This window comes from Ochotona princeps, chromosome X, assembly GCF_030435755.1.
Source record: "Ochotona princeps isolate mOchPri1 chromosome X, mOchPri1.hap1, whole genome shotgun sequence".
NCBI classification, from domain to species: domain Eukaryota; kingdom Metazoa; phylum Chordata; class Mammalia; order Lagomorpha; family Ochotonidae; genus Ochotona; species Ochotona princeps.
Genome location: NC_080865.1, coordinates 84,916,533 through 84,942,422, shown reverse-complemented (window position 1 = coordinate 84,942,422; position 25,890 = coordinate 84,916,533). Strand labels below are relative to the sequence as shown.

The window sequence follows — 25,890 nt, the reverse complement described above, 5'->3', positions numbered from 1 at the left end:
ATCTTTTCATTCCTGATATTGGTTATTTGAGCCTACTGTATTTTTCTTTTTCTCTGCACTAGCCAAGGATTTATCGATTTTGTTGGTCTATGGAAACCATCTAGCACTGGCGTGCTGCTCCTTTTTATGATATATTTGTTCCGTATCACTTTTTGTCTTAAAATTATTATTTTCTTTCCTCTATTATCTTTGACTTTGTTTTGCTTTTCCTTTTTGTAATTTCTTTGGATACTGGGGTCACGGTTTTTCAACTGGCTCTCCTTTCTACCTTATAAATTTTCTTGTATACTTGGATTTAGTAGCTTTATACAAGTCTTCATATGTCCTGTCTTCAACTTCATTCTTTTCAAAGTATTTTCTACTTCTGTGAATATTTATTTTATTCTATATTCAGAAATGTGTATTTTGATTTCCAAATATACCTAGATTTTACAGTTTTCCTTTATTGCTGATTTCAAGTTGAATTCGATAGTGGACAGAAAACAGACTTGCTTTTTAACCTAGCACATGGTTACTATTTGAAAATTATGTGAATTTTGTCATCATTTATTGAAGTATTGCATAGGGTCTATTCAACCGAATTTGTTATTCATATCGCTCATGTGCTTAGCTGCTTAAGAGAAGGCAGCAGTACATCTTCAACTGTGATTGTGAGTTTTCCATTTTCTCTGTTTTCATTCCTTCAGCTTTGTTTCATCTGATTGGCATGATGGTTTTATCAGTGGAAATTTCTTTGCCATCATTTATCCAAACATTTTTTTCTTGCCCTCATAATGCAAAGGTCTATGTATGGAGTCTGCTATCTCCCTCTGCCATTATTAACAGACACTGGTGAAGGAAAAGCATCTTTAAATGTCACACTTACCTCTCTGGGTATTCTTTTTCTCCTGAAGCTTGGCACAGTATTTCCTAAATGTTCTTTGAGTTCCAGCAACTTCCTGGATTCCGTTTAACATGTATTGAGCCAGGTTTTCTCGTTCTCATCAGGAGCCAGTGCTAGTGTTTTCTTTGGCCATACTTACTAGAAGCAGAATTCCACCTCTGAGCTTTCATATCCCTACTGGACAAAGTATCTCTCACCTAACCCCTGAATAATACAAGGCTTTAAAAAATATTTCACTGAGGACACTCAATAACTATTATTAGATAGTGTTCTCTATTACCATGTTGTTTTGAGTTCTCGAGTTTCACATTATTACTATTTTGTCATCTCTCTGGGCTAGCAGAGGGAGTTTATTAGTCACCATTTCAATGAGGTCACAGTCTTTCAAGATGTCTGGCTTTTGATAGGAGTTTCAGTCTGACTTCTTTTCTTCCTTAGTAGGCCCAAGACATTATCCTGTTGACAAATCCAATAGGCACTTCTCTGCAAGTGCCTTGTTGACCTCTCAGCAATATGAAAAACAGTTAACCACTCCTCCCTGGAAAAGTAACTCCTTTGCATTTTAGTTGTACCACGTTCTCCTACATTTCCTCCTGTCACTCATTGCCCTCTCCTCCCTGTCTCCTTTGAAAGTTTCATTTCCTACCTGATTCCTTTTGTAATTTTAATTTTAGCAAACAATAATTATATCTGTTTATAATGGTGAGCTTTGTCATTAAAAGTTGAGTATTTCAGAGTTTATTCCTGGAACTCTATTCTTTCTAAGGCTATCCACCAGTTCTGTGTCATTAAATCTCACCTATATGCTAATGATTGTCAGTTTTGTATCTCCGTACCTAGCCTGTCACAATCATATGTCTCATTGCTCAATTGATATTCACTTGGCTATCTCTGTATCTTAACATTAATCTTAAGATTTTTAAACCATTTTTCCATTCCTTTGTCCCCCATATACAATGGTTTAAGATTTGATCTTCCACGTATTGTTCTTTTAGCCATTCTATTCTATCAATAGCACCAGCATGAGCAGGAAACCCAGAGCTCAGTGTCATCTCCCACAAATCCCTCCACAAGGCCTTTGAGCAAGCCAGCAGATGAGGAGCACGGCAGTAGTCACACCTTAGCCACTGCTGGGAACTTAGCAAGCAGTCGAGCCATAGGAACTGGTCCCTGTGTCATTTGTGTCCCCCAAGAGCATCTGACTCTGCTCTCTGCCAGAAGCAGAAGGGTAGAGAAGAGATCAGGGACGCTGCAGGCCATTCCCATTCTAAGTCCAGCAGCCTCTCTGCTACTTGCTGGGCGTCTGGCCTTGTATGCAGTATCAGTTCTCCAGGTCACCCTCTAATTACAGATGTGAGCTCATTTTCTTAGTCCATTATCTAGAGACCACCGGAAGGAGGTTGTCGGAAGGCAAGGGATTTCAGCTGGCTTCCCTTCCATGCTTTAAGTTCCTAAAGACGGGAATATGTGCAGTGCACAGTTATGTCCAGGCCCAGGGTGCCTTACTCGGAGTTTTCTCACCCTTAGCGCCCAGACAGGCACCCATGCTTTGCTAGGGGCACTCTTGCAGCACCTCCCTTCCACCTGCCCATGTTACCGAGTCAGCTTCCCCACAGGGAGCAATCCTGGTTGAAAATGTCTGGTGTTGAATTTGGAATGGAAGAATGGAGGCATGTGAGGCAGAGAGGGTGGGTACCCTCTTAGGAGAGCCCCCAGATGTTTCTCAGATAAAGTCCCTAATCATGCCAGGGAGATAAACATTGACCAGAACCTGGGAAGAGGCTTGAGGACACCCCTGGTGTGCCTGGCTTCCTTAGCTTGCACCCCAGCTTTGCAAAGAGCCACCTTAGGCCACAGCTGACTGTGTGGAAGCAAGCCAGCTAGAGAACACTACTGTAACCACCTACTCAATAAAACACCAGGCTGCAAAAAAAAAAAAAAATCAATCTTGAGATTGGTTTTATCTCTAAAACATATCTCAAACCTGTCCAATGGCCCTGTTAGATATAAAGATTGTGCCTTCCATTGAGCACTTACACAAGTACGGATTAGGAGAGCACGTAAGAACACATTAGAATGTTGCTGCTAAACACAGGAATCATCCATCAAGCTGCCCTTATTTAAAATCCATTATTATGGGGACAGTATTTAGGATGCATGGCTTCAAACTTTGGCTCCTGCTTCTGCCCCTGACTCCAACTTCCTAGTAATGCAGATTCAAGAACTTGAGTCTTTATCACCATCTGGGAGACCTGAATGGAGTTGTTTTAGACATGTGGAGCATGAATCAGAAGAGAGTGGTTTTATTCTCTTTTCATTTCCCAAAACATTATTAAAGAATCCATTAATTCGGGCCCGGCGGCGTGGCCTAGCGGCTAAAGTCCTCGCCTTGAAAGCCCCGGGATCCCATATGGGCGCCAGTTCTAATCCCGGCAGCTCCACTTCCCATCCAGCTCCCTGCTTGTGGCCTGGGAAAGCAGTTGAGGACGGCCCAAAGCTTTGGGACCCTGCACCCGCGTGGGAGACCTGGAAGAGGTTCCTGGTCCCGGCATCGGATTGGCGCGTACCGGCCCGTTGAGGCTCACTTGGGGAGTGAAACATCGGATGGAAGATCTTCCTCTCTGTCTCTCCTCCTCTCTGTATATCCGGCTTTCCAATAATAATAAAATCTTTAAAAAAAAAAAAAGAATCCATTAATTCTACTAGACTCTATCCTTCAAATAAAATTCGTGAATAAGTTAGTGAGCTGATTGATTCAGATCATACTAAAATCCATAACCATGGCTGTATCAGAACCATACTGTCTATTTCTGAAAAATAATCTGGCTATCTGTAGAACATATCAATAACATTTCAATACATCATAAAATATATAAGTAGTCTCAGAATTTGATACTGTTAAAATTTCAGACTTTCATTTAAGAATGGCCAATTATACTGTAAACTTATTGCATTCTCTCAGTTTGCCTTTATCCTAGCTGTCCTATTCTAGCTACGACATTAGACCAAGAAGGAAGCTTGTCAAACTTTTGTTTTGGCTTTTCAATGGTTATGATTTCATTTATATTCAACATTTATCGTAAAAAATAAGGGGATATAAATAAGGTTCAGCAGAACCATTATAGCCCATCATTATATTGGCTAAATGAGTCACATTTCATGATAGGAAAACTGTTTCATGATAGGAAAACTGTGTACTTTAATCAACCAGAGATCACATACAATACTTAAAATAAACTCAAATATTCATAGTATGATCAGAGAAACTAGTCGATTACCATCATTGGCAGCTTTCCTTTTGTATGTTAGGAGTTTTATTAGAAAGGTATTATCTGTCCAAATAAACTTGTGTATCTGAGTGAATTTAGGATACTGCTTTGCTGATTTATTTTCCTCTTGTGTTTTCATGAAAGATCACAAAATCCCTACATTATCTGTGATTTTATTATTTGTTTTTAGTAAAACCCACTTAGCATTTGACATCTATTTCACTTCTTGACTCTCATTATCATGCTATAGACTTCTCAAAATCAATTTGACTTAGAGTTCATTTTATATTTAGAGATTTACCCTCTTCCCTTTTTTTTTTACAGAATTCATTTTCTGTTTACTCAGCTGCTAGAGATTTTGTGACATTTTGTTTTTATGAAATTTTTTAAGTATTTTGTTTCAAATATTGGTATAGATGAGGACTGGGGGCAAATGTAAAGGATGAAAACTGGTTTTAGCATGATATGTTAATATTTTAAATTTTTTTTTTTTTACAGAGCTCTGCGCCATGGAGTGTGGTAGCCATGGGGTCTGCTCCAGGGGAATTTGCCAGTGTGAAGAAGGCTGGATAGGACCAACATGTGAGGAACGCTCCTGTCATTCTCACTGTGCTGAGCACGGCCAGTGCAAAGATGGAAAATGCGAGTGTAGCCCTGGATGGGAGGGTGACCACTGTACAATTGGTAAGTACTACCATCCTTTTCCCCCCAACAAATTGGATTAACTGAAAAAGAGCAGCCAAGGAAGTCAGTTGCCTGGATTTTGGTAGAATTAGTCTTTGGAGTAGAGGAGGAGGGGGACAGTCGACTTTGAAAGTTTAGTGTTCAAAGTTTCTTCTTTGATTGGGCATATCCTATTTGATTCCGTGTGGTTCCCCTTCTCATTACTTCAGTGTTCCTTGTTCTCTGCTTTCAACTGCTATGACTTACTGGAATGAAAGATGGTGCATTGGAATAATGTGTCATTAGTTAATAAGAGAACTGCTTTAGCTGTGAAGGTAACATTCATTGACCATTTTTCCTTTTGAAAAATATAGGGTGTTTTGGTTGAAAGCACTTAGAGGCAATTTCATTAAATGGGACTACTTTAACAGTGGCCATTTGATGCCATTAGAGGCTGTCTTTAATGTATATGAGGAAGGCACTCCTGACCTATCATCACTGGAACATCTGTGTTGAATTGTTTATCGAGTAGTGCAGAGAGTGTGTACTGAAGCATCCATCCCATCTCACCACTTGTCACTAATTTCACACATGTTCAGGACGTTGCCTAGGAAAACAATCCATGGGCATGGCAAAGTCTGTGAAATGACTAGAGTATCACGTGGTCTTCATACAACAAATGACACAACTAAATACAAATAGTTCCTTTATAAAACACTTCCTTTTTAGAGGAAAAAAAAGCACTAAAAGAGGGTACACATAACTGCCACAAAGCTTTCTGGTGTATATACAGAGACAAATAGGATTCTCATTGTTCAGCTAAGAAAAATGGCTCTCTGGATACACAATCCATTGTTTCTGGGCTTTCTGCATCTCCCACCCTGTTTACCATGTGCTCTAGCTTTCATTTTTACGTGAAAGTATTTTTGTTAAAATGGTTGGAGCCTACCAAAGTAATGTATAATACATATATAACATATATAATGTATCATCTTAATAAACTGCATTACCACTCTACTAGAGATACAGCAAGTCTTGTTCTGGGACTGTGAAAATATTTAAGATTCATTAAAAAGGTGGTGAGGGGATAGGATTCAGATGCAGCTTAAATAATTACATTCCTGTGCTATAGTAAGTTTATGGCCTTTACATAAGAAGATTTAAATTTTGTGACCATCACCGAAGGTGGTTACTCCAGAACTCCCTTCTGAAGATAATACTAATAAGAAGCTGAAGTGATTGCTGTTTCATAGGAGTTATTACTGAAATATAAAAATGCAGTTCTTATACTTTTAATGGAATATGACACTTTTTAAGGCAACCTAATAGAGTTTCTTACAGAAAAGTCACTAATATCTTTGCCACAGAAAATATTACTCATAAGCTACACAAACCAGTGTACCAACATTTGAGCTGCAGGCATTTCAGTAGCTCACAGTTTGATGTTCTCCTCCCAGGCAACAGATAGTAAAGTTAGTATATGTTGTATGGCTTTGGTCTCCCAGAAACTCATTCAAACGCTCTCTTCCTCCCCTTTTAGCTCACTACTTAGACGCAGTCAGAGGTAAGATTTTTTTCTTATTAGTTTCATAGCATAGATACATTTTAAACAGAAAATATATATGTGGGAAAGAAAGGATGGCATCTTGAGGGGGATGAGAGTTGTTTTTCTTTATATTTTAGCAATGTATGTAAGCTTAGCATAGCCAGCTATAGAAGTTAAAGCAAAAGGTGATTTTTTTTCTCTGATATTCCAGAATGACCTTTTTTTTTGTCATGGTGGAGAATAAACTGATAGGCAGTTTATGAACTAGATCTCTTCGTCTTTAAATGGATTTATTTGTATGAATGTTTACTAATGGGGGGTCAGTATAAGACAAATAGATATTTACCAAATAAATTTGTTCTAGGAAGACGGTTGTTGTTTTCTTTTTTTTTTTTAACATACCAATATATGAGTGTACTTCAAAGCTTTCAGGAGAAATGGAGTTCTAACTAAGTTTGTTGTAGTATGAGATCCATGTATAATTATTTTTATGATATATATTTTCCATGAAATAGCCAAAGACTTCTAACTCTAAGTATATATAAAGGAGTCTTAATTCATTACAAAGTGGGGAAAAATGATCTTGCTAGCAGTACCTGGATGCCATACATCCAGGCATGGTCTGCCTCTATCAGAATCAAGGGTTCCCCACAGAGACCCTGTTGAATTTCATTTCTTGAGCTTCAGAAGTTGGTTATGTCCCAAAGCATCCCTAATTCCCCCACCACATCCAGTGTACATCCATTAGGCTGGTGCTTTACAATATCCTTTCTAAAACCTAGATATATTCACCCTGTCACACATCTTAAGGATCTTTTAGGTACAAAACTTTCATATATTCTAACAGTCCTTTGTCATGTTATTTATTTATTTTTTTATTTCTCTGGTCTATTGATAGTTGCTTGGAAAATAGTTTGGAAGGAATAGTGGTTTTGTTTAAAATTTTTGCTCATTTTACTTCTGGAATTTGCTTTCAAAAATAAAAAATGAAAAGAATATTGGTTATCTCCAGTAAAATTCATCCTGGCCTTGTATTGCTAATAGGAAAAGATCTAGAATATGTATGCTATTATTGTTGTCTCTTTTTAACAACCCACAAAGTGCTTTGCCCATGCAATTAACTGTGATAGAGCCTAACCTCTGAACTGTTTGTAAAATGAGTATGGCATTCTTGAGAGACTGAAAGTATAATGAGGGACCATTGTCAGTGTGTTTTATCAATGGATAAAGGTCAATTAAACACTTAATTTTACTCTTGACTACTTTCCCATTCTCTGGAGTTGTGAAAGTCTAAATCTGATGCACATTAATTTCACAAACATTTGCTGAATGCTTAGTATTTCTGTTGTACAGACATGATCGGGTAGCTTCTAATGAAGAAATAAAGATTCCAACCCTTAGCCCTCAAATCAACAGTAGTCTTTAGGAGGAAAGCTGAACAGATGCAAAGTAGCCACAGCACATTTTTAAGGCACCATATGAGCAAACAGTTAAGGATGTGTTCTGAGCTGTTTAACAACATACCTTGAGTCCTGAGGTAGCATATCACAAGAGAAAAATCAGCATAGGCTAGAATGAATTAGAATTTTTCTTCATAGAAACTTCTGACTTGTTACAACTTACTGACCATGACTGGATGTGGCATCATCCATTCACGTTTGACTGAAATGAGGAGATACATTTTTGAGGAAAAAGAAAATAATGTCCCCACCAAAGTTTTCTTCCTATCTAAACCAGAGATTGGGAATTGAAGTTAGCCTTAATAATGCTTAATTGGCTCTCTTAGGAAAAGCACTGCAAACTAATGGATAACAAGTTCCCTAGGAAGATTTTGCAAGCATGCAAACAAGCAAGCAAGCTCCTCTTCCATGTATTCAACACTTCATCTGAATAGATGATGAGATACTGCTCTATCGGCAAAGATCTCATTGCTCAGACACCATTCTGGGATCTTTGTGATCATTTTTCCCTGCTGTCTTTTCAGATGGCTGCCCAGGACTCTGCTTTGGCAATGGGCGATGCACCTTGGATCAAAATGGTTGGCACTGTGTGTGTCAGGTGGGTTGGAGTGGGACAGGCTGCAATGTTGTTATGGAAATGCTTTGTGGAGACAACTTGGACAACGATGGAGGTGAGTCATTGCTAAAATTTTGTATGAAGAATAAAAAGTCCAGCCTCTGCGGCACAGTGGTGACCCAAGCTATTTAAGGGTGAAAATCAGGAATCTCCAGTAAAAATGACAGTGAGGAGTATAGGATCATACTGTTTTTTAAACTTAAAGACTGCATTTACTATAGTCATGTAATGCTCAAAATTTGTTGCATGTGTCATATTTAATTCTCACAATAATTCTACAATGTATCGGAAATATTGGATTTCCTGTTTATAGATGGAAACACCAATGCCCAAGTTAGGGGTAGCAAGTGCCTCACCTATGGTCTAGAGAATAGCATCTAGAGAAGAGCAGAACCATGGTTCCAATTCAGGATGTATCACTTCAGAGTCTGTTTTTTAACTACTACTTCACCATGTTGCCTCCCATATCTATGGTATTTATCACAGCAGATTCGATTAACGTACCACTGTTCAAGCTGTCAAATGGTAGTGTGGTATGTACCATATACGTGTTTTTCTTTGTTTTTATTTAAAGTTCCCTCTTGTGTCTGTATCTTTTATTAACACTGAGTTTTTCAAGGGACACAGCATAAAGACAATTCAAGGTAGAATTGTTTACATCTAACTCAAGAGCTGCAAGTGATATTTTCAAAAGGCACATGTGAAAGTGCCAGCACTGTGGAACAGTGGGTTAAGCTATTGCTTTGCTATACTGGTATCCTATATCACAGTGCCCATTGAAGTCCTGGCTATTCCAATTCCCATCCAGCTCCCTGCTAATTAATGTCCCTGAGAAAACAGTGAGAGGTAGACCAAGTGCTTGGGTCCTTGCCACCCATGTTCAAGACAGAGTTCATGCATTCTGGCTTCTATCTTGCACAGATGTGGCTCTTGTGGCCAATTAGGGAGTGAACCAATGGATAGAAGATCTGTCACTCATTTAGATAGATAGATAGATAGATAGATAGGTAGATAGATAATTTGTTTTAAAATCACACATGGCTTCAGTGCCCCCAGAATAACAATAAGAACTCAAAATAATCCTAACTGTCCCCTATAAGAGAAACTAAAACAAAATCCTCACTTTCCCTATGCTTTCTACACAAGTAAATGTAAAATTAACCAAACATTTTTACTAATTCCATTACATTAGCTTCAAGTGAAGTCCATTATTGAACTGATTCCTCTTATTTTTGTATTGCTTAGACACTGGCAGACCTTGTCATTTGAATCTAAACACGAGGTTTACTTAAATCAATAGGGTAACAGTCCTAATTTAGGCACCAAATCAGATATAATGATTCCTTCCTTCCTTTTTCCACCTAGTATTTAGCCTGAGAAAAGTACAGGATCTTACAAAAATTAAACAGAACTAACTTTGTAAATAAGACACAGCTTTGAAGTTAGACTTTCTGTATTCAAATGGTAACTCTGGCTCTTACTGGCTATATGATTAGGGACAAATTTCATAATGATTCTATGCTCTAAAATGCCCTTATCTCTACCACAGAATAGATACATATGTTTACTTCTGGTGGTGTGATTAAAAGTATTAAATGAGATAATCTAAAATAATCTGTTAAAAGGGAATAAACTGCACTTACCCCCCTTACACACACACACACACACACACACACACACACACACACACTCTTAAAACTTAGCACCTTAGCACAAAACATGTTCTGCAATTATGGTTTCCTAGTTGCTAGGTACTATAATGTGCTCTTTGTAGGAATAATTTCATTTAATCCCCGTAATATAGGAACTTCTATTGACAAATTAGGAAGCTGGGACACAAAGAAGCAAGTTGCTGAAGATCATACAGCAACCAAATAATATTTCCAGAGTATAAGCCTAGAATATCAGCCTCATTTCAAAAAGGATATTGTAGGGCCCGGCGGCGTGGCCTAGCGGCTAAAGTCCTCGCCTTGAATGCCCCGGGATCCCATATGGGCACCAGTTCTAATCCCGGCAGCTCCACTTCCCATCCAGCTCCCTGCTTGTGGCCTGGGAAAGCAGTTGAGGACGGCCCAATGCATTGGGACCCTGCACCTGCGTGGGAGACCTGGAAGAGGTTCCAGGTTCCCGGCATCGGATCGGCATAGCACCGGCCTGTTGCGGCTCACTTGGGAAGTGAATCATTGGACGGAAGATCTTCCTCTCTGTCTCTCCCCCTCTCTGTATATCTGACTTTGTAATAAAAATAAATCTTTAAAAAAAAAAAGGATATTGTGTAGTAATAAAGATAGTTTTCAGTTTCAGTTTGTGTTAATTAAAAATTTATGCTCAGAAAATATATTACCAACCTATGAAAGTATAATTTCTAGTTTAGTTAAGATTCAATACAAGTAAGTTTCCTGCCTTAGCAAAGTAACAAAAATAATTTGATATTTAATTTCCAAGCATTTTATGATCTTAAATTTTCCTCCATGCAGCCAAAAATGTTCAATGAATATATTGGTTAGATATTAATGATAATGGATTATCAAATTTCAATGTCTACAATGTATGTAGAAATAGAAGGTAAGGCCAATTTTACTGAATGTGTATTGATATTTAAACATTACTTGAAAGCTGTCTATCTATATGCAAATTAAAAATCAAAGACCCTGATATGAATTCAGTGTGTATCTATGATATATACTCTTTAGGGAACCCAACGGGAAAATCTCCTTGAGAATTCTAATTACCATTTTTGCCTTTAGTAGGATTTAGGTAATATGGTATTGATAATAAATATAGATTCAGTTCTACTTCAAGATGGAAAGATGGATTCAATAACTTCTGAAGGCCCCATGACTAAGATTTTAGACCAGGAATCCATTTTATGCTGTTTCAACTTTGTCTCCTAAGAACAGATTAAATGCCCCCTTGTTGGTAGTCTCAGCTTCCAGCAATCTAGAATGGCTGTATTCTGTTATTTGATTGTGACTAATGATTATTCTCCATGTACTTGTCTGCACATATATGCATGTGTGAGTACATTTGAACTGAATCAGAAAGCACCAGTTGAACCTTTTTTAGAAAAAAAAAATCCTGATTTTTAAAATTTAATTCTTAAGAAATCTTCCCAATCAAAAAACATCACTTTCCAGCAGTTGCCTCAAGTAGCTCCTACCTGATTGCTCCATATTATGGCTGATACTTAAAGAATGCCAAGAGTTTCTTGCATTTTAATGGGCTTTGAATATTCATTGGTGTTGCTGCTCCTTCCTGCAGCTCTGACTTTAGCTGCACTCTGATTCAGCACACTGTGACTCTAGTAACTAATTAGCCTGTGTTGAATTTGTGACTAACACAGCTGGTGGAGAACCTATCTAAGAGCTCTGTGAAGAGCAGACAGAGAATAATCACCTTTGGATTTTCTTAACATGCCAGAAAAAAATTATCCTATGTGCTATATGTGTAAGACCTGCTTACTCTAGAAGAAATTCAACACATACCTACCACGTGCAGAAGTCTACGACTGGAGGACAACAATTTCATTTGCTAATCTTGTGTCCTAATTGGGGGTTTTAGAAAACATGATTGGAGCGAGCACTGTGGTGCAGTGGAATATATCACTGTCTGAAATGCCAGAATCTGATATGGGTGCTGGTTAATGTGCCCACTGACCTACTTTTTATCAAGCTCCCTGCTGATGGCCTGGGAAAAGCAGTGGAAATACCCAAACTCCTTGGGCTCCTGCACCCAAGTGGGAGACCCAGCTGAACCTTCTTGTCTTTCGCTTGGCTCAAACCTATTGTGGCCATCTGGGGAGTGAACCCACAAATTGAAGCTCTCTTTTGCTCTTGCTCTCCTACCCCTCTTTCTTCTCTGTGACTCTGCCTTTCAAATAAACAACCTTTAAAAATATATATAGCTTTAAAAAAAAATGTGATCACCATAGACTGCATGCTCATATGAATTGACATAAGGATATTTAAATGTTACACTCAATCAGATTAGCTAAAACAGAATACAAAATAGTATTATCAGACATTAAAGAATATTTCAAAACTATGGTGGTTAATAACAAAGTAGTACAAGAAGAAACAGATGACTATAACCGAATAAAAATTCTGAAACACACTTAAATACAGGTTAAGAATTGTGTATATTATCAATATAGCAAAATTCAGTGGGGAAAAGAAGCATTATAAAATAAAAGATATTTGGAAAACTATTTTTAAAAGCCCTTACATTTTCATTTCCTAGCATATACCAAGAGAATTAAATTAAAAAAAAAAAAACACTTTAAAACTCACAAAATACACTCCAGCTAGATTGATTAAAAATTATAGAGAACTCAAACACAATTAGAAAATCTAGATGACAGATCTTACAATGGGCAAAGGCTTCTCAAACATAAAAAGCAAAGGAGTAAATCATAAATCAGGAAAAAAAGGCTTTTGATTAAGTAAAAATTGAAACCTGTTCCATGTTTGACTATTTATAAATCATTTATAAATTTGAGAGCACTGCGAAAGATTTTGAAATCCATGCAGTTTTTATGTAAAATATATATTTTCCATCAATTTTATGAAAATATTGGGGGATATCAAAATTTGCACTAACTGGTATAGTGGCCAATAGTCACATATAAACACATAAGTAACCAAAGAATTCAGTTTCTTTGAGTGGCTCCTGATCCTTACAGTGAAACCACTAAGATACCTGCATCCCATATCTGAGTGTGTGTGATTGATTTATAATCATTCATTCTCATTCTCTCTCTCACTCACAGTCTCTGTAATACAGGAAAATTCAGTTTCAAAGTTATACATGCTCAATAGCCATGTAAAGCTAGAGGCTACCATATTAGATGGCATAGCACTATGTCACAGTACCAAGTTTTATTGTATGGTGTCAATCCAAATGTTTAACTCAAATGTTCAGTTTTCAGCCAAACATTCCACATTGGAAGCCCAGTTTGCCACTCATTCATTTCTGCTTGCCAAGTATTGTGCTTAGAACTGAGGAGAAAATGACAAAAAAGACAAGTTTTTGCCTTCATAGAGCTAATGATCTAGCAAGGAAGTCAGATGTTAAACAAGAACCCATAGCAATAGTTAGCTATTTACAACTGTGTAGAGCACTAAGAATTTGTGGGGTACTTTAAATGTGTATGGGAGTCTAACCTGGTTTTGTTGATGAAGGAAGCTTCGTATGAGGCAGAGGAAGCTGTTCCATGTAAAGGAAAAAACATGTCCAAATGTCCTAAGGTGCAGATGTACTGGGATCTTCTAGGAAGTGAAAGCCGGTCATTGAAGCCAAGCACAATCAAGCAAGGAGACATCAGTATATAAATGTGAAGGCCAGATAATACAGAACAATGTGAATTTCATAAATTCTTCCGTCGCCAAACAAAGGCTTTGCTCTATTCACTCTAGTTACAGAGAAAGGAAGGTAGTCTCTGATATTGCAGAAAGATTGTCAGGGAGGGTCAGAAAGATGTAAAGAGCTTAATCAAAATTGTCTTGTCTTTCCTGTGATCTGTTAGTGTTCGTCACATGTTTGTCCAGACTTCTCTTGTGCAAACTCTTCCAGTTGTCTATATTCATATCCATTAGTAAAATCAATAAGGTAATTGTCTAAAAAACAATGATCTTCCAGGAATTATTCTTTATGGCAAGTCCCATTCATGAAGACCAATAGCTATTTGCAAACCTCTTATGTTTCTAGATCTAGAAAACAGTGTCATGCATGAATTATCAGCATGTGTAAGTTTATAGATCAGTGAGCCTCAGCTTTTGAATGTGACCAGCATGCTGTTGTGCGTAATAAATAGGAATGAGAAACAGAAGAAACAATGAACTGATAGCATTTATTCTATTTAAAGGCCACTCCTTCCACATTTATTTGTGAGATTGGGTTGGAGACAAAAGCCTGGAATTAGCATAGTCCTAATTATTCACTTCTGATCATTTCTCTTTCTCCTTTCAAAACAACTCATTTATTAGATGTTCATCACTTAGTCTTCGGCATCTGACATGCCAAGTGCTTCTAGATACAAATGGAGTACAGAAAATCTAAACCCTGGAACTGAGTTCACCACTCTATGCCTGGTCGTAGCCATTTTCAGAATTAAGAAATCATGGGTTTCCCTTTTCCTTTCCCTCTTTCAACCAAGGGTATACATCTAATAGGCAAAAGTTGAATAATGATAACTTTATCAGATGACAGTAAAATAAATAAATGTTTTTGACCCATAACAGAACCAGTTGAGCAAAGTGGCATAGTTACAAATTTATTTACAAAATTAGGCTCAGCGTAGTCCATGTTTAGTTTTCTAAGAGAATGCAATATCCCTGTTTTTAGATGCCTTAATTTGCATTCCCTTAAATGAAACAGCCCTTAAAAGTAAAACTGGTTGACATTTTATACTTCTATCTCTAACACCCTAAGCTTTATGCCACAGCTGCCAACTGGAACAATAAAAGAATCGTTAATACCCACCCCCCCCCCACAAAAAAAACCCACACATACCCAGTGTGACTGTCATTTACACTTCTTTGTAGCAATCTAGACATACTATATGGGGTGTTATCCAATGTGATAATTGGAAAGCAGGTCTATGCCCATGTATGGGGTTTATCTATGAATTACAATTTGAGGGTTGCATGCTCTTATTGATTTTGCCCACCTGCAACCTTGTACGATTCAACAGAAGTCTTGCTGTTCTGTCAGAAAATAGAGGCCTTAGAGGGTCAGCTCTATTAAAAGACAGTTATTAAAAATGAAATGTTATCTTAACCTGTAACTATTAAATGTGAAACATCAGCTTGCAATATATAACCAGATGAGAATTTTGAATTCTTATTTTTGAATTAGGTCTAAGTTTAGTTGTAGAATTAGTTTTGAATTAGTTCTAAGTTTAGTTATAGAATATAAGTTTGAAGATCAGGTTGGTATTAACATTTATTTAAAATTTATTCCTTTCAAAAACAAGTTGGAATTGTGTTAGCACATTGAAACATGTGAATGCTTGTTATTACTAGTACACTGGTTAAGATTTGTCAGGCATGACACTAGATACTTCCACATATATTATCTAAATAGCAACAAAAATCTATTATTTAATAAAAATGCAAGGTAAAGGTAAATGCCCATTTGCAAAGCAGTTTTTCAATGTGTAGTGCGTTATGCACCAATCCTAAACATCAATCAGCCTGATATTATTACCAGTTTCCTGGTGCATCCAGATGTTTAATTAACTGACAAATAGATAAGGTGCTAATATGAGGTTGAGAACAACATATTGGAGGCAGAGGTGGTGGTGGCATCTCTGATTGTGAAAATCTGTTAACACAGTTTGTGGAAAGAAAGGAGAAGGGGTTATAGCTCCACACTTCAAAGTTTGCCATTGGTAAAAATGAAGTACATATATTATATATAGAGAGAGAGAGAGAAATTGGGGGCAAAAATACACTCAACGAACAGGGAAAGCAAGAAAGAAGCAAACTGAATTTTAAATCAAAGTAGTGTCTATGGTACAGGGAATCTGAAAGGACCACATGTGGAGAAAAACATTTCATGGGTGCCCTAGGGCTGCTGTTCCAAACACCTACTCTCTTGGTGTTCCTGGCTTTTGCTGCCCCCAGCTGTGGTACATCCCCCTCCAGCTCAACAGGAACAGCCAAGTAGGGATGAGACACCAAGCAAAAAGAGCTGCAGGAAACCAGTGCCAGTATGTTTCATCAGAAGCCTTAAGGAGCTAGTGATCCATCCGAACCTCCCTATTACACTGCAAGGCAACATGATTAGCATCTTTGTATCTCCTCCCCTTGGAAAAGAACTGAATTTGAACCACGTACCTGCTCTGAGGAGCTTGGAAGGACTTTAATTTTTGGTGTAGCTGATGTGGAATAAAGTGTTCATATGCTCAGTTAATCGCTCCAACCCCTTCTCTTTTTTGTCTTAGATGACTGCATATATTTTTACTACTACAAGAGTTAGCCATTACACACCTATTTCTCCTACCAATCTCCAAGCCCCTGAAAACAGGAAAAACACCTTTTTGTCCCCTTACTTCCCAGGCACTTCACACAGGATTTGTACCTATTGAATTCACACTAGTCTCCTCGCATTTAACAATTGCTTGCCCCACATCATTCTACCACAAAATGAAATCTTCATGGCGACCTTTTTTTCTTCAGCAGTAGTTTCAGGAGTCTGGAGCAAATAAGAAAGACTCACAAACTGAGGAAGAGTGACTCTCCACATTCATGTATCTCAAGTTCAGTAGTAATTACATTAAAAATGCTGTTTGGGGCCAGCATTTGTCCTGGAAATAAATACACCACTTAGGAAATCCCTGTGCCATGATGGAGTACCCTCTGCTTCATTCCCAGCTCCAAGTCCTGATTTCTACTTCCTGTCAATGCAAACCCCCTAGGCAATTGGACATGTATTTTAAAATCAGTGCCCTAGATAAATTGTCACCATGAGAACCCCAACCTCTAATTTGAGAACAGTAGATAGCAATATTGTGAAAATTAAAAAAAGCAACTGCAGATGAATTCCAACTGGCAAGTACTTGTTATGTGCTTGTAGTTGTGCGAGGTGTGAGAAATTCAGAAGAATCACAAGGCATCCTTGCTGTGCTGAAGGAGTGGTCTCACTGAGGAGCAAGTAAACTTCTGAAGAGTGATACCTAATGGAAAACTTTACTCAAAAGCTAAGTTATCACCATAGTAACTATTCCCTAGCTGATAAATGTTAGGGAATTCAGGAAAGAAAAATTATGAACAGAATGGTTTGAACTTCTCTTGGGTGCCATTTAAATTGGGAGTAAGTGATAATTTATGAAAAATATGAGAATTGAACACATTGTAAGCTCAAAATATGATGGGCTACCTTTGGCTGTGTTCTAGATTTGTCTCCATTTATGTACATTTTAAATTATATTGTTTCTATTACAGCTACATATGAATGTTGGTCTTGGTTTTTTTCCCCCCAGATGGTTTGACTGACTGTGTGGACCCTGACTGTTGTCAACAAAGCAACTGCTATGTCAGTCCGCTCTGCCAGGGCTCTCCAGATCCTTTGGACCTCGTTCAACAAACCCAGCCCCTTCTATCCCAGCACACTTCGAGACTCTTCTATGATAGAATCAAATTCCTCATTGGCAAAGACAGCACTCATGTTATCCCGCCAGAGATCTCATTTGACAGCAGGTATGTGTATGTTTACCTGAGACCTTAAATAAACAACGGCCACGGTTTTCCTTAACTGGGAAAGGAAGATACCATTAAGAGATTGTGTTACACCCCATTTCACACAATCCATACTGATGAGTTTTTTAAGGACTTCTCTGGAGTGCCCGAATTCTTACTGATTAATTAAGGGAGTGTTCTCTCTTTTTTTTTAAATTTATTTCTTTTTATTTGAACAGCAGATTTGCAGAGAAAAGGAGATACAGAGAAAGTTCACTCCCCAAATGTCCACAATGGCCAGAGCTGATCTGATCCAAAGCCAGGAGCCTCTTCCAGGTTTCCCTCGTGGGCACAGGGTCCCAAAGCTTTGAGCCATCCTAACTGCTTTCCCGGGACATAAGCAGGGAGCTGGATTAATTCCCTGTTTATTATTAGCTGACTATTTTTGAAGTACTATGTTATTGTAATAGTATAGGGAAAATCAGTGGGAGGAGGGCAATTAGGGAGGAATAAGGGGAAATCCCTGAGCCTATGGAAGTCTATCATAAAATAAATTAATTTGAAAAAGAAGTGGAGCATCAGGGATGTGAATCAGTCAGTATTCATATAGGATACCAGCACTTGTAGGCAAAGGATTAGCTAGTTGAGCCATCATACTGGTCCCCATGGGGAAATACTCTTTTCTAGAGTGAATTATAAAATCTGTGTGTGTGTGTGTTTATATGTTTGTATACGATGCTTTTAATGGAAAAAAAAGAGGGGGTGAGTATAAGTCACCAATTTGCTATTTAGTTTCTGGATTGATTCATTGAAAAATTGTTGATTTTCAAAAATAAAAATTTTAAATCATCTTCTGTGTTAAAAAAAATGTTACCATATGAAAGGTTTGGATGAATTTGACATCATCGCCTGAAATACAAAACTTGTGAAAAACTGTCTTCTGGGAAAGTTCAAATGTATGGAATTGTCACTGAAGATCTGAGGCCAAGCCCAAGTCATTGGGCAAAGAAATGTTTTTAAATGAGCATATTTATTTGAAGTGTTAATAACATGTGTTTGCTCATTGGCATTTTCAGCTTCACTTTCAGCAAGGGTATATTTTACTAATTAGCACTATATATACAGGAAAGTCACTAAAGTGAAGATGTTGGGTCTCAAAATGCCCTGTTCATTCCCACAAACTGATATTTCACAAGCTTTCTATAATAATACGAGCAGTAATTTTACAAACATGGAAGATATTTCTCCAGGAGTTCTTGTCAGCATCCCACTCATTCAGTTGTAGTGTGGTGAACATCACCAGTCCTCAAGAGTGACTTGGTCCAAAGTCTGTATTCAATAACAATGGCAGTGTCAGAGAACTGCAACTCAATATTGACCTATGAACAATAGTAAAATGAAAACTACATAACAATTTCTCTAACCTCCTTTTCCTTCACTTGTATGCTACAACTGTTACTAAAACTTAGAACATTTTCCTTATTTTTATTATTGTTACACTTCTGACCTTTTAGGGTTCTACAGACCCCAAAACCTGAATGACAATGCACACAAATAGGGACTACAGCTTGGTTTCCTCCAATAGGTTCAGTCATCCTCATTTGAATTGTTTCTCTTAACAGCAATCCTGGAGTAACTTTTAGATGGGGCATGGCTATTTAATCAGTGGAGACTTATTTATTGTCCGCCAGGGTGACAAAGAAACATTTTCCTAGTAAAGATAAAATTAAATCATCAACTCTAACTTTCCCTATGCATGGTGAAAAGTAAGTAAAAAAAAAATTCACAAGCACCTCTATAGCACAGAGACATGTTAAATGGCACCCTGAACTCAAGGAAAAGGACCAAGTCAGGACATAAGAAAAACAAGGAGACAATCGTTACTATGACCCCAAGCAGGGCATTTGAGCAATAAACTTTGAAAAGTCAGGACAAACTTAAACCCCTGCGGTTCAGCTTCATGCTTCAGCAGTGCTTGCCAGCCGCTCCCAGAGTGAACAAACTTATCATTTCTGGTTTTTACTGCCCTTCTCCTCCTGGTTTGATTGAGTTTTCTGCATTCTTTTATAAAATGCCCCAAGTTATCATTTGGCTCTGCAAGTCACATTTAAATTCACAATGATGGATCTCCTTCATCCACTGGGTCTGTGCTATTACAGATCCATCCATTCTAAAAGAAAAGTCACAGGCTTTACCAGGGAAAGTAGTTGAGGACAAGAACTCTTAAAAACAACACATGCATTTTTACTTTGGTTATGTTTAGGGAAAATAAGTCTGTTGTCTATAAGTTACCTGTTATGTTCTTGGTAGGTTATACTTAACATCTTCCTCACACATTCTAAGAAGGTGGAAGATTTCTCTGCTCTCCCGACCCATTACGGAATAACATAGGGTATTGAAAGTATATTAGGTTTTACAGTTCTTTGATGTAGATCATAAGCAGTCTGATTCACATTGATTGTTGGTTCATTAGTTACATTACAATATCTTATTGCATGTGATACAGGCTGTTTGGGGTTGAAATGATATTACAAAAATAGTACCTATAAATTGCTTTTTCACTCTTGCTGCATAATCACAATACAGCTGGGTAGGCAAGTGAAGAAAACATTGCTAAGAGGGGCCGTTTGCCCGTCAGCAATATGTGATCTACACTGCTGGGTTGCTGCTGAGTATTGGCACCATCTGAAGCCTTTGGAACCAGAGGCAGTGAGATACAGGTGACAGTTGAACGACACAGAGGGTAAGGAAACATCCATTCTACTTCATCCAAAGGAGACTGTATTTTCCTGTTCTGGCTTGCTGTCATGGCATGTTAGCATACTTGGGATGTAGATTATATTTGCCCTAGGATGCTGCAATGTCAGTGTGAACACACAGCCTTTTCATAGTGAAGTCTCTAGTCATTTGTCCCTAAACATATTTTACTCTTGTAGCCCAAGTATGTTCTCTTTCCTTCAGTCTACTCCAAACATGGCTACAAAGTAAACCACATATTTTACATGCCCTGTATGACTTATTACTTTTTAATAATGTAAATAGGTGAGCAGAAGCATTATTGATCTTCAGTGTCTAAGCATTTAATCACTATTAATAATGTAAAAGGGTTTTATAAATATGTAAAAACAAGAGTACATTAAACTAAATGACAGCAGTAATTTGCAAAGCCAGACATTTCACTTGCCATTACTAATGGAGGAGTGCATTTAAAAGACAAAATCCTACCAGGGCTAGTGTAACCACTGACAGACAGCAAGGTCTGGTTCAACTAATGAGAGACTAATCTCACATCAATCCATGTCCATTGCCGTATCAGAGGCTGCCTAAGCATCAGCCAGCAGATGTATTTGTTCAGTCTGACATTTAGAAATTAAAAGATTTAAAATAAAAATCAAACTATCTTCCTTTTCTACAAAATCCACAAAGCTTTGTCACTCTGGGCTTAAGAGTAGTAACATAGGTGAAGCGCTCAGGAGCTGGGGTCAGCCGCCCCTCTGGACAGAATCCAATAGGCCATGCTAACTCACCACTCACTGATTCCCTTATGATTGGATTACTGCCTGCCTTTCCAATGCCATGACCGCCTTGCTGGCATTTGAGATTGTGATTTCTGCAAATTTTCTTGCAAAAAAGTCTAATATCTTTCCCTGAAATTAGACTTAAAATATCTGTCATTGTTTTACACAATTTTTGGGCCTTTACTATGCTCACGTAAAAAAAGTAAAAAAGACTGATCATGACAGAAATCACATTAAGGAAACAGTATTTCTACCCTTAGCTCCCTGGAGCACTTGTGCATACCTCATGAATAAGTTGGTGTAAACTCTGCTTCACAATATACACAGACTTCTCTGGGAAAGTGGGTCTTAAGCTATGCTGTCTAACCTTCCTCCAGTCATGATATAACCAAGACTCAGCCATAGTGGAAACAAAATCCACTTTTTATTAGAAAAATGTATACATTGACAGGTGTTCAGTCTGTTTTGTTTTGTTTTGTTTTGTTTTTGAGGACAAGTTTTAGGCACAGTTTAAAGATCTAAAAATTCACAGCAGTGCTGCTAAATATAGTTATGTTTGCATTTGCCCACTTCTGGTGAAACCTCTTTAATTGGAAAGGTAAAGAATTGGGACAAAAGTTAATATAGTACTAGGCAAATAACATCACCATGAACAGGTTAAAAAATGAAAATTAAATCAGATGTTAGGTTTCTTCCAGTTCTACCTTTCTATGGAGTTGTTGTAAATCAGTTTTTAGGTTAACCCTGTGATATACGTACCTTGGAATTATTCTCGTTCTTAAATTCCCAGTCTCAGGAGGACAGGTTGCAAGTCTGATTCGTTTTCTACTTAGTCTGAGTATCAATACTGCAGCAAACTTTTCCACATAGTGGACTAAGGTGATTTTTTATTGTATCTAATTTCTATGGGTTAGAAATTCAGACAAGGCATGACCAAGATGGTTTAAATCTGCTCGAGGATGTTTGGGATCAATCAAATACCTGAAAACTGGAACAGCTATACAGCAGCTGGGAATGTTTCTACAAGCAACCATCTTTGGCTATTTGAGCTTCCTTCAGGCATGACAGGCACCGTTGAGTTGTTCTGAACTCTCCTATGGTGGCTTGGAACTCCCAAGAGTGAATATTCTATGAGACAAGAAAGGAAGATTCCAGTCTCTAAAGACTTGAGTCTAGAAACCATCACAATGGCACTGTGTCATATACTGTTAGTCAGAGCACTCACAGTCTGCCCCTCATTGAAAGGGAAAGACATAGATCCCATTTTTTGGTGAGGGAAGTGTCACAAAACTTGAGGCCATCCTTGATCGATCTTACGACGGTATCACACAGTCCTAACATCCTATCTGGCATGGAGAAGGTAAAAAGTGAATGACTTTATTGTAGTGAATTTTTTCTTTCTTTTTTTTTTAAGCAGTAGTGATTTTGAAGTGCATATGCTCTTCTCACATTTAATAAAGAAAAACTCATTTTGGCTGCTTAGAACACAGAGATGATATTAGAACTTAAAATAAGCCAATTCCCAAATGTAGAGCCAGCCTAACGATAACATTGTAGCTCTCTAAATGGCACAGAATCAAATTCATGAAAGATGAAGTGATTATATAATAGTAGCAAAGTAATTACTCTTTTTAAGCTTATAACACATTCTACTACTGACACTGTCTGCCCATAATTAACATCATTTATAACTTTGTGTAAGCACCAACAATTCTCTCCCTTCCATGTACTAGATAATCAAAATTTAGTATCAGGAAACAATTAGAAAATATGAAACAATATCATGAAATCAGTAGGAACATTGTTGATTACTAGCTCATTTGTGTATGCTAACTTATTTTATCTCATGAGAAAACCAGAGATGTGCCCTGGAACAAACTGAGGTGCTACAAGTACCTTGAGTGTGGGATTCTTGGCAAACTGTTTACTTACTCAAGCCTTCTCATCCTTTACTACACCCCACTCAGTAATAAAAGCTTGATTCTTGCTCCTGATTAGCCATAATTACTTTCATAACTTATTTAATAAAACATGCTTTTTCACACTTAGTTAAACTGGGAATTTATATCATTTTAAACTCTGTGAGTGATAAAATAAGCTATTGACCCAAGACTGATGTAAAGGGAAGCTTGCAAGAGGGTACTCATTTCTGTGGATGCTGCTGATCTTGAACAAAGACCAAAACATAGAAATAATCATGTTTAACAGCTACTAATTACAGTATTACATGCATATGTATGTATGTAAGTACACACACACACACACACACACACACTCATATTGATGTCTCCAGGATAATTTAGGATCTTCAGTCCTCAGAGATATCAGATTCTTTGCCATTGTTTTTAAACTATACTCTTATTTTCAACAAATGTACATAATTGTGCGTGTTTATGAAGTACAGGGTGGCATTTCAGATGTGCACAAGGTGCAATGTTCAGATCAGAGTAATTGATATAATTAGCCCCTCAATCTCTGCCATTCTTAATGTAATGTAATATTCTGACATCGATTTATTTTTCAAAGGAGTTATGAAGCTATGTATTCACTCCTTAAATCAACAAATATTTCTTGAGTACCCACTCTGTCAGGAACTGTGCAGACAGCAATAAACAAAAGGTACACAGTTCCCTTACTCTCAAAGTGTGCATTCTAGTAGCAGAGACAGTAAACACATCAGTCAAACACGTAAACAGTTAAAATAATTACCAATTGCAGTATGTTTTGTGGATCATGAAACATCCAGCTTCTAAAGAATCTTGGAGTTCATCAATGAAGGGTGCTCAAAGTCAACCTCTTTGATGAGGCAGACAGGTAGCCTAAATTGATGTCAGACAGGAGGTACTCTAGCAAATAAGATAAAATCATTAAACAATTATAGAAGTGAGACCAACCTGGAAGTTTTCGGCAGTAACACAGAAATGGGACTAATTGCATGGAGAACTGCTAAAATTGATACACACAGGAGACTATTGATGACTTTGAAGAAAAAAATGAAGTTTATGTGGATATAAAACACAGCTTAACTGTATGCAACCAGTTTTATTCTTTGACATTGGAGCATATAAATAATTTTGCTACAGTCTGAAATGTTTGTATTAAACAAATGTATGCAAGGAAAAAAGTCATCAGAAAATCCCAATTATACCATTTTTACAATTCTCCTTAATTAACCACACTTTGTAGGCATCTCTAATAGTAGATCCTGCAATTTGTTTCAGTTTAAATTACCTTGGGAAAATAATCACTTCCTCTTGAAATTTATGAACATTACAGTGTTTGCTTGGTTTATTGTTTCATTCGGTGACAAGAGATGTCCTAGTAGTGAGGAACACAGACAACAATGAAAAAGGGATTCGTCAGTAAGGCATAAGTAGTGACCAGTACAATAAAAAAAAAAAAAGTTGAAGGGGATGTTATTGTGGCATGGCAAGCTAAGCTGCCTATTGCTGGACCTACATCCCATACCAGAGTTCCATTCCAAGTCCTGGTTGCTCTGCTTCTGATCCAGCTCCCTGTTCATGTACCTGGAAAGGTAGCAAAGTTTGGGCCAAGTACCTGGGCCCTGTAACCCATGTGTGAGACCCAAATGGAATTCTTGGCTCCTGACTCTCAACTGAACTGGCTCAGGCATTTAAAATGTGAACCAGCAGATGGAAGATTCCCTCTCTTTCCTCTTCCTCCTCTTCCTCTCTTCTCGACCTTTATCATTTTGACTTTCAATAGAGAGAGAAAGAGAAAGAGAAAGAGAGAGAGAGAGAGAGAGAGAGAGAGAGAGAGAGAGAGAGAGACTAGGAACAGAAGATGGTCGTTTTAGACAGTGATCCAGAAGCCTATTTAAGGAGTTGATGCTGGAGCAGAGCTCTCTAAGCATCCATCTGTATGTTAGATGAACTGCATGTTTCTCTCAATACCTGCATGCTTATGCAATAATTATTACACAAGCTGAAACCTGCATTGACTTTTAGGAGCCCTTTGAATCAAAATTCTGTGGCATGTATAATAGAAAGGTAATGCAACATTTCTTTAAAAATAATTATAGACCAGTTTCTATGCTACATACTAGTTACTATACTATGTTTTTCTGATAAATTGATTGGGTGCCTGCCCGCCAGGAGTACAACTGAATAGTTCTAGAAAAAGAAGTCACCAGTGGCCTTGTGCCACTTAGTCAGGAAAGGAAAAATAAGTAGTAAGTCTTAGTAGAAATCAGATATTTAGAAATCACTTAATGATTTGGAATCATAAAAAAGACGACATAAGGAAAGTTTATATTTAGAATATGTAGAAGGAAATATGTAGTATTCAGGTATTCAAACAGTCACAGATTTAACTCTGATGGTTTTTTCTTGTATCTATGAGTAACTCCCCAAAAGCCAAAAAACCTCATTTGTAATTTTGCTGAGGTACAAATCAGAATCCATATACTTTGTGTTTAACTTTTCCATGACTTTTCTTAAGTCTGTATGCTAGTGGCAAATTGCTTGCATGTTTTTCATTGAAGAACTTGAAAACATTATACCAGGTATAAAATCTGGGATTGGTAAATACAAACGGTAACAATTGATTACCAAATTGAAGAAGGACTGGGAAAAGCCCTTTATAAGGCATCAACATCCTCAAATCTACCTACTCTTCAGCTTTCTTTCTAAAGGAAGGCATTGCATACGACCTGCCTCCATTTGGAAAATGATTCCAAGTGTGCTATGGCTTGGCCATAATTCCTTGTGATTCTGTTTTTTTTTTCTTTTTTTTT

General features: G+C 37.5%; 1 protein-coding gene across 1 annotated transcript in view; it reads left to right on the top strand.

The window, feature by feature from the left end:
- TENM1 (teneurin transmembrane protein 1) overlaps positions 1-25,890 on the top strand; it is a 570,964-nt gene that overhangs the window by 392,499 nt on the left and 152,575 nt on the right. The window contains exons 12-15 of the mRNA XM_004587672.2: positions 4,651-4,836; positions 6,356-6,379; positions 8,346-8,492; positions 17,421-17,637. Of these exons, the coding sequence (XP_004587729.2) occupies positions 4,651-4,836; positions 6,356-6,379; positions 8,346-8,492; positions 17,421-17,637 (574 nt within the window). The remainder of the gene's footprint in view (positions 1-4,650; positions 4,837-6,355; positions 6,380-8,345; positions 8,493-17,420; positions 17,638-25,890) is intronic.